Genomic DNA, 9,879 nt, shown 5'->3' with positions numbered 1-9,879 from the left:
CACAGGTTCCCCACTTCTCCATTGAAGGGGGTGGGGGGGTGAGGGGGAGAGGTAGAGGGCCGCGCCTTCCCTCCCACGACACACGTTCCCCACTCCATTGGGGGGGGGGGGGGAGGTGGGGTTGGGGTTGGGGGTGGGGGTGGGGGGGGGGGGAGTGGAGAGAGGGCCCCGCCTTCACCGCGAGGCTCCGCCTTCTCCGCGAGGCTCCGCCTTCTCCGAGAGGCTCCGCTCGCCATTGGGCGGCGGGGCTGTCGGTCTCGCCTGAAGGAGGAGGAGGAGGAGGAGGAGGAGGAGGAGGGGGCGTGGCTTTGATTTTGATTGACGTGGGGGAGAGAGAGAGGGGGGGCGGGCGGGTGAAGGGGGAGGAGTCGTCAGTGCTGTGAAGAAAACATTTCCGCCATCAAGTTAGAGCGGCACGGAGGCATGGATTAAAAAGCGAGAGAAGCGAATCATTTGGCTTTTAAAAGAATAAATAGAGGGAGGGAGAGAAAAGGAGTAGGAGTGGGAGGGAGGGAGGGGGGTTAGGGATAAAAAAAACCCCACAGGGAAAGTGTGTGAGGATGTGTGAGGGGAGGTGAGGGGAGGTGAGGTGAGGTGAGGGGAGGTGAGGGGAGGTGAGGTGAGGGGAGGGGAGGTGAGGGGAGGTGAGGTGAGGGGAGGTGAGGGTGTTTGACAGGGATGGTAACCGTTAACTAAAGAGGTTCAGGGCAGCTCAGTCAGTCAGTGAGTGAGGGAGTGTGAGGGAGCGAGTGAGTGAGTGAGGGTGAGTGAGTGAGGGTGAGTGAGTGAGGGTGAGTGAGGGAGGGTGAGTGAGGGAGGGTGAGTGAGTGAGTGAGGGTGAGTGAGTGAGGGTGAGTGAGTGAGGCTGTGAGGGAGGGAGTGTGAGGGAGGGAGTGTGAGGGAGCGAGTGAGTGAGGGAGCGAGTGTGAGTGAGGGAGGGAGTGTGAGTGAGGGAGGGAGTGTGAGTGAGGGAGGGAGTGTGAGTGAGGGAGGGAGTGTGAGTGAGGGAGGGAGTGTGAGTGAGGGAGGGTGAGTGAGTGAGGCTGAGTGAGGGAGGGAGTGTGAGTGAGGGAGGGAGTGTGAGTGAGGGAGGGAGTGTGAGTGAGGGAGGGAGTGTGAGTGAGGGAGGGAGTGTGAGTGAGGGAGGGAGTGTGAGTGAGGGAGGGAGTGTGAGTGAGTGAGTGAGGGTGAGGGAGGGAGGGTGAGGGAGGGAGTGTGAGGGAGGGAGTGTGAGGGAGGGAGTGTGAGGGAGGGAGTGTGAGGGAGTGTGAGTGAGGGAGTGTGAGTGAGTGAGGGAGGGAGGGAGTGTGAGTGAGGGAGGGAGTGTGAGGGAGTGAGAGTGAGGGAGTGTGAGTGAGGGAGTGTGAGTGAGTGAGGGAGGGAGGGAGTGTGAGGGAGTGAGGGAGGGAGGGAGTGTGAGGGAGGGAGTGTGAGTGAGGGAGGGAGTGTGAGTGAGTGAGGGAGGGAGTGTGAGTGAGTGAGGGAGGGAGTGTGAGTGAGTGAGGGAGGGAGTGTGAGTGAGTGAGGGAGGGAGTGTGAGTGAGTGAGGGAGGGAGTGTGAGTGAGTGAGGGAGGAGTGTGAGGGAGGGAGGGAGTGTGAGTGAGGGAGGGAGGGAGTGTGAGTGAGGGAGGGAGGGAGTGTGAGGGAGGGAGGGAGTGTGAGGGAGGGAGGGAGGGAGTGTGAGGGAGGGAGGGAGTGTGAGGGAGGGAGGGAGTGTGAGGGAGGGAGGGAGGGAGTGTGAGGGAGGGAGGGAGTGAGAGTGAGGGAGGGAGGGAGTGTGTGAGGGAGGGAGGGAGGGAGTGTGTGAGGGAGGGAGTGTGAGTGTGTGAGGGAGGGAGTGTGAGTGAGGGAGGGAGTGTGAGGGAGTGAGGGAGTGAGTGAGGGAGTGAGGGAGGGAGTGAGGGAGGGAGTGAGGGAGGGAGTGAGGGAGTGAGTGAGGGAGTGAGTGAGGGAGTGAGTGAGGGAGTGAGTGAGTGAGGGAGGGAGTGAGAGTGAGTGAGGGAGGGAGTGTGAGTGAGTGAGGGAGGGAGTGTGAGTGAGGGAGGGAGTGTGAGTGAGGGAGGGAGTGTGAGTGAGGGAGGGAGGGAGTGTGAGGGAGGGAGGGAGTGTGAGGGAGGGAGGGAGTGTGAGGGAGGGAGTGTGAGGGAGGGAGTGTGAGGGAGGGAGGGAGTGTGAGTGAGGGAGGGAGGGAGTGTGAGTGAGGGAGGGAGGGAGTGAGTGAGTGAGTGAGGGAGTGTGAGGGAGGGAGGGAGTGAGTGAGGGAGGGAGTGTGAGGGAGGGAGGGAGTGTGAGGGAGGGAGGGAGTGTGAGTGAGGGAGGGAGGGAGTGTGAGTGAGGGAGTGAGGGAGTGTGAGTGAGTGAGGGAGTGTGAGGGAGGGAGTGTGAGTGAGTGAGGGAGTGTGAGGGAGGGAGGGAGTGAGGGAGGGAGGGAGGGAGCCCAGCAGCAGCAGCAGCAGCGTGTCTGTCTGTGTGTGTGTGTGTATGGTGTGTGTGTGTGTGTGTGTGTTGGGCGGGGGGGGGGGGGAGGCTGAAGTGGGATCCCACTCACGGGCCGCCCTGTTGAGGGCGGAGTTTGCATTTTATATATATATATATTTTTTTCTCTCTCTGTGTCTTCCCCCCTTTCCCTTAAACTCTGACACGTCTGCAGTGAGTGAGTGAGTGAGTGGCATTGGCAGCCTGTCAATCCCTCACCAAAGCGGCCATCAAAACATAAAGAGTTGGCTCGTAAATTGATCTGGCTTCAGTGCTGGGGCAGCGCAAATAATTTTTATGGTCTTTTTCTCTTTTTTTTTGTTATTATTATTATTTCCCTCCCCGTCTTTGGAAGAGGCAGTTACTTTGTTTTTTTTAACTTGATCTTGTGTTTCTATAGATTTTTTTTCTTTCCCTTCCTTCCTTCCTTTCCCCCCCCCCCTTTCAAAAAAAAGAGAAATAATGCTCTTGGATTTGCTCCTTTTTTAATTAATTTTTTCGCTCACCCACACGCAACGTTGCGGCTCCTCTTGTAGCTTTTTCTTTTTATATATACCTTTTTTGTAAAAATTTTTTTTTGCTGGAAGAGGGGGGGAGAGAGAGACAGATAGAGACAGAGAGAGAGAGAGGGGGTTGGTGAGGGAGGGAGGGGGGGGGAAGAGACAGACAGAGAGAGGTTGGGAATTATAGACAAGTTTGAAAAAGGAATTGAAAGCAACCCCCCCCCCCAACCCTCACCCACACCCCCCCCCCACCCCCACCCCCACCACCTCCCCCCCCCCCCCCCCCCAAAAGCAACTGTCCCCTTGTCTTCTCCGGCTCCGGTGGTACCTGGGTGCTAGTTTTATTTCTTCTGTGGTGTGACTGCTGCGGCAGAGTATGGACGATCAATCCAGGATGATGCAGACTCATCCCGGTGTAAGCTTGGCTGGACACTCGGTGCAGGGGGGCATGGGTTTGCCTCCACATGTGCAAGGACACGAAGGTGCAGACGGCGACGGAAGAAAGCAAGACATCGGGGATATCCTTCATCAGATCATGACCATCACTGACCAGAGTCTGGACGAAGCACAAGCAAAGTTGGTTGCCCGCAAAACAAAACAAAAAAAAAACCCAAACATTTTCTTTCCACCACCAACCCCCCCCCCCACCCCACCACTTCCTCCCCTCCTCCCCACCCCCTCCCCTTCCCTTCCCTTCCCCACCTTCTCCCCCCCTTTTTTTTTGTTTTCTTTTTTTTTCTTCTTCTTTTGCCTATGTCTGATTTTGATGTCTTTAGCGCTCAAATTCGCCGCCATATTTTTGACTTTGAGTGCTATAAATCTTGTTAATTACTTATTATTATTTTTTTTTATATTTCAGGAAACACGCGTTAAATTGCCACAGAATGAAGCCGGCCTTGTTTAGCGTCCTGTGCGAAATAAAGGAGAAAACAGGTACAGCTCCGATTAATTTTAACACACAAATCAGCTACACTGTTATACTTCTGCTTGCTGAACTCCAGCGACATGTGCACCGCCATCTTGATTTCTATTTCTCTCCTATTTCATTTTGTTCACTGTAATAATGCTTCACTAAATTTAACAATTCATAACCGTGATGCTAAATGAAATGTACATTAAAATGCTCGTATATCACCCATAGCATAATCGCCTTTGGCATCCATAATAGAGCCGCCTTTGGCGCACTTTGCTGTGTATGCGGAGTAGAAAAGTAGCAGCGTGTGTAAGATTTTGCATTGCAAACTAAACTATGGTTGGACTTTTCATTAGGAAAGAAATGACAATCGTATCGATATCTGGGGCAGAGTGGCAGTTGTAGCGTTGAAAGCGAATGTGTTGTGTTTTGGGGGGGTTTTTTTTGCAGTAATTTGAAGCGATTGCATTCGGTAGAAGATAACTGGTGATAGTCTTACTCAAGAGTTGTGTTTTGGGGAATGCAATATTGTAAAATGCAAACAAAATTCATAGAAGCAATCATTTACAGAGCAGTGTGTTATGCTGCCGTGTACGTTAATTATAAGAAAATATATCTGGATTGCACAATGGTAGACTGGGCTGTGCTGCTTTTACCCTGACAGCAGCTAATTTTCCTTGCGTTTGTATACAGGCGAGAAGATTACCTTACAATAGATTTTCAACGGGATATAAACAGTATCTCAACTCGCGTATAGTGAAGATCATATTTAAACCCACAGCTTTTAGTTTCTTACTGTGCGTATCAGCTACAATGAAATGCCCTGGATCTTCGCGTCTTAACTTTGAAAGCGTTAAATATTCTGCAACTCTGGAATCAGTTTTTAATGTTGAAAGTTTTTATTCATGATGCGCCTTAGTACCCCGTTTAATCTGAGATCATCGTGCAAAGTGATGATGGAACGGGGCTGCATAAGAGGTTAGAGAAGCGGCAATTCCACCTAGATGCTTTCATTAGGATTCGTGAACCTTTTATTTCTTTTTTTTTTGAGTGACCCGTTCCTATGACATTTTCGCTGCTTGAAACAGGTTATTGTCGAGGCGTTGCTTAGGCTTTAACCGGAAGGTTTAGCTCGCGCAACAAAGAATAACGTAAAGTAGAAGAACAGAGCAGTGTAGGCGGAAAAAGAGTCTTCAAAGTTTGTCTCTCTCTTTAATGAACACGTTTCTTACGGTGTTTTATATAGTAGGAAGGCAGATCATTGCGGAAATTCCGACTGGTTGTATTATGGTCAAGTTTTCTGTAATATTTTTCTTCCACTGGCCTTCATTTAAATTGATACCGTGCATAGCACTAGGTAAATGTAGAAACGTTGTGATTCAGATCTTGGTAAATGATCAGAATAGTAGATAGACACAGGTACACTTGCGTGAAATTGGAAATACGGTCGAACCGATAGGGGTTAGACGAATAAACTGTCCGACCAAATCTACCTATTTTCCATCCAAAAACCACAATACAGCAATTCTGAAGGGAACGTCTAGCATTACATTCTCGAAAAGAAAGTTGGTGTTGTAGCGATGCTTTATTATTGGAGGTTTAGTGTTTGACAAGGATTTGGGTGATAGCAACTCTGAGTTGATGACAAATATTTCCACACGTGTGGTAGGCATTCTTTCCCGAGTGATGACATTTCTGACGCGATTTAAACAGGATTGTAAAAACCGATTTTACTCTGGAGGCTTGCTAGAGGTTGTCTTCATAAAGCACAGCTACAAAAAACGTGGAATCACTTTTCCAGTAGCATAGGAAGAAAGTTGGTCGGAAAGCGAAATTGCCAGACCTCGTCCTGCTGAAAAAAAATTATTTAAGTTCTAACTAAAGCAGAAATCATTTAATAAATTGCTTAAATAAATATATTACATAAAACAGATAAATCTGTTCTGAATGTTTGTAATCCTTAAAATATTAAATAAAACTCGGGTGCAAATATTGCAGAAGGCGTTGTTACAAGAAATTTTTCAGTTCATCGGGCAGATAAAAGTAGTCTTGTAAGGGTTTTGTAAACTAATTATTTAGCCATTGGAATGAGTATATTTTCCTTTTCCTTAACTTTGTCGTTGACTTGTTAACGAGGCAAATGATTACACTTTTATGGTGTGTGTGAATATGGCTAGAATGTGTGCACAAATACATATATTGTTGTGGAAGTGGTATATCACCGTGATATACAATGCAACGCATTTGTTTTTTGCAGAATATTACTCAGTGTTTGGCATGGGATTAAGTTAACAATATCCAATAGCATCAGAAAAGCCAGTACTTGCTTGGTGGCTCCATGTAGCGGTTCATTACTTTTTTGCCTAATTAATGCAGCATTGTTTTCCTCTGGATAGTTTAATTATGAACCAATATTTCTGGGTGGATTTCGCAGCTGCACCATCAGCTTTGTTTGCCTTGTAAATATCCACTCTCACTCATTGTTCGGGTTATAAATTCATTGATTGATTTTTGAAACACGAGACTTTGTGTTTGTGGGACCGGATTGGACTAACCTATATCTTTGTACATTTTATTAAGGCATTTTGTGCATGTAGAAAGCCTATTCTATGACAAGGATATCTATTATAACTACACTGAAAAGTCAAGCAGATTGTATGCATTCCTTTACTTTACCACAAGGTAGCAGGCTTTTTCATAAAGACATTAATCCCCCACTCCTTTTGAAAGTATTTTTCATTCTTCGTGGATCAAATTTTTATCAATTACCAGTTTAAACAACTGATAAAAACTATGGAAACCTAGGTCTGTTGCATCAAAATTAAATGGTTTAATACCTCAAGGATCTATTGCAGACTGGCTTTTTGTTGCAGTGAATAGTATTTTGAATGTATTAGAATATGCGGTGTTTAAAGCTAGGGTTGTTTTAAATGAAGGGTGTTGTTATACACAAGTTTGCAAAACACTTTATTGGCTTTCTCCTGTAGTGGACGTTACAAGATTTGTTTTTGGAATGCAGGAAAAGTTTAGATTTATACAAAACGTCAGCAGGGTGCAGTTTGATGAGTCTTTCCCGCTGCTTCCATGACAGGGAAATTTCTTTCTTGCGCAGACACAAACATCTGTTTAATTGACAGGTTTGATTATTGTAGAGTTTCTTTTGGTAGCTCCATACCCCATCACATCAGGTTATCCCTCATTACCATTCTTGTACAGTACTCTGTATTGGCCTTGATAACAATGAACTTCTATTTTGCTAAAGCTGTTTATGGGTATGTTGGGCTCCATCAGTGTCAACACCACCAAAACAGAGATTCGTGCCTTTGAAATTCGACTGTAGAACTCATGCAACATTGTGCTTCTGATGGTCATAATATAATCTGTTGAAATGTTCTTTAGGAAAGTAGAAATGTGAGTAAAAGTTTGGCATATTCCTTACTTTATGTTTTCTTTAAAATGAAAACATTGTGAAGGTTTCACGTGCTATGGTTTTTTCGGTGATGCATTTTGGTGCTTTTTTTATTGTGAGTATATTAAGACATTTAGACCAAATGTAAATTTACAGCTTTTTAGTTTTTCGTCTTCATTCCTTATATAGAATATAAAAGCATAGTTATGTATTTTATTTGGTTTCTTTTAATCTGAAAGCCAGGTTTCTTCTTTTTAGTCCACAATGGTTAAAAGTTTCTTTAATATTCACCAGGTTTACAGTTAACTTTTGTTCTTTTTGTACTTTTGTTCCGTATCTTTTATGTTCTTAGCTGTAAAAACAAACCAGTCCTTTCCAATGTGAAATGATGTGAGCTATTTTATTCGTCTATCATCTTTGTAGCTTGTCTATTAAAGGTAAAACTACTGGATAACTTGCACTGAAAAAAATATGGACAACTGTCAAACAAACTTTTATGATAGACTGCCAACTTGACTGGAAAAAAAGTAAATGACATTCATTTGCTGAAACTGTCTAATAGTGTACTTGATAGTTCATCAGATTTGTAGCTATTGTGAGGCTTATAAGCGGAACAGACTTGAGGAAGATCATAAAACTTAATGAACTCCAGGCTGCAGGAGGTGTCCGCAGGGGGAGTAAAAGGGCTGCTTGGCTGGTTTGGCTTGTAGTTGAATGCTCTATGCCTTAAGAAGGGAGAAAATGATCACCGTTGTCTCAAAACCTTGTTCTCCCATGTTATTTTTGACTTTTTACTAGTTTCATGTATACAGTAAATAAGTAAGCTTCAACATGATTCCATGGATTTGTGTCCTTATCCTACATTTCAGTTTATAAATAAAGTAAGATCTGGTGTTCAATACAAATTTGGTAATGTTAAGAGATAATTCCGTGGTGTGTATGCTAGTTCTTGACAAGGCGGATACTGCTTATGTTCTAATTGCTACATAATGTGGATAAATGAACCTGTCTTCTAGATTGAACTTATAATATATTTTTTTCAGGGAATTTGTGAAGTTGAGTCTTTTGTATAGGTTGGTTTAACTTTAATTTCCTAGAAATTTTGATTGACTTTACAATTTAATGAAAAAGGAAAACAGAACCTGTAACATTAAAATAATGATTTGAGGATTTATGTCATTACAGGTTAAATTGATTATTCTGATGAACCAATAGATAGTTCAATAACACTGGTAATGAAAAACACTTCAATGTAATATAATCTTTCATTTCCATGATATAGTCAACCCTGATGTGAAAAAAATCTTAGATCTCCAAGTTCAGTATTAGATTGCTAGAATGAATATTTCCAAATATGATGGGACGCTGCTCCTATAAAATAGCAGTCAGATCATACTCAGGTGTTTCTTATAACTAGGCATTTTTGTATTAGGGCAGTAAGAAGAAACTCTGGGACAAATTGGCATTTGGTAAAGAGTATTTGAATATTAGAAGTTTGCTGTAATTTAAATTCGTATCTACAAATATCTGGTATTGAAACATCTTTTGTATGAAGCTACATAGCTATAGAAACTTATATAGGACTTGATTTTTTTTGACAGATGTTTTTTGGTATAAAGTTTTAAAAAAGGCTCTAAAACCATCATGTTGACACTGTCTGATATACAGCCTATTTGTATTTGGACTATACTTTCTGATCTAGCTGAGTCTTATTAAGCAACCAATTTTACATTTCTCTTACTTGGGAAATTTATTTTGGTTACTCTCGCATTTGAATCTGTGAATTTACACGGAGAAGAATGTTTTGTTTGTTCTCACAGCAATCTGCTTTTATGCCATTGTCTTATCAAGGTGATCTGCATGGTTGAAATCACACATCTCTGCCAAAGCCTACTTTCACGCATTAGATGCTGACCTCTTGTCATGCTGGCTCTTGCTCAATAAACCATTCATGTCTTTTAAGTATGAATTTGGTAAATAATTTATGTCAATATTTAATATAAAATTTTAACTTCTGTCAGTGCTCACTTTTATTGCTTTACCAAGCTTGCTTGTTCATTCAAGGTAGCTGATGGATTAGGTTGTCTTTCTGTGTTGTGGTCACTTGTTTAGAACAGATGAAGTGGTTTTATTAAGGTTGACTTGTTATCATTACAACGCAAGTTAACTTGTGGCCATGTAAAAACTGAGATATTTAAGGCTGTGAAAAAGTCTACGTTTTGCACCCATCCAATTGTTGTTGTTGACATTATTAGCAAAGACCACTGGAAAATGGATAAATAGTGCAGGGTTACTGGGAAAAGGCAGGAGATTGGCACAAAGTTAAAATGCTCAGAGAGCCGGTGCAGACACAATGGGCTGAATGGCCTCCTTCTGCACCGTAATTCTGTGACAACGACACATACTGCAAGTCTGAACGTAATGAATGATAAATATAAAATTGTTGTGAATTTATGGTGTGATTTCCTGGATTGTATGCAGATGTTAAGTTAAATTGACTAGGCGAAATAAGCTTTGTTACCTATCTGATTCATGATGGGTGTCTCAATTTGAAATGATAAAGCAAATGGGAAACACT

The 9,879-nt window shown here is 43.9% G+C and overlaps 1 protein-coding gene across 7 annotated transcripts in view; it reads left to right on the top strand.

Annotated features, from left to right (window-relative positions):
- Positions 1 to 380: 380 nt before the first annotated feature.
- Positions 381 to 9,879, top strand: part of LOC121281566 (pre-B-cell leukemia transcription factor 3) — a 219,294-nt gene continuing 209,795 nt past the window's right edge. For 4 of the 7 annotated variants that reach the window (XR_005943869.1, XM_041194547.1, XM_041194538.1 and 1 more), the window contains exons 1-2: positions 3,270 to 3,555; positions 3,839 to 3,912. Coding sequence is in view for 6 of the 7 variants with exons in the window: in XM_041194547.1 (XP_041050481.1) it covers positions 3,356 to 3,555; positions 3,839 to 3,912 (274 nt within the window). In the remaining variant the exon portion in view is untranslated. Of the gene's footprint in view, positions 422 to 2,553; positions 2,729 to 3,269; positions 3,556 to 3,838; positions 3,913 to 4,827; positions 4,871 to 9,879 lie in introns of those variants that run through there. The other 3 variants (XM_041194541.1, XM_041194542.1, XM_041194548.1) reach the window with 3 other exon arrangements.

This window comes from Carcharodon carcharias, chromosome 8 (assembly GCF_017639515.1).
Source record: "Carcharodon carcharias isolate sCarCar2 chromosome 8, sCarCar2.pri, whole genome shotgun sequence".
NCBI classification, from domain to species: Eukaryota; Metazoa; Chordata; class Chondrichthyes; order Lamniformes; family Lamnidae; genus Carcharodon; species Carcharodon carcharias.
This window is presented reverse-complemented; position numbering and strand designations above follow the sequence as displayed.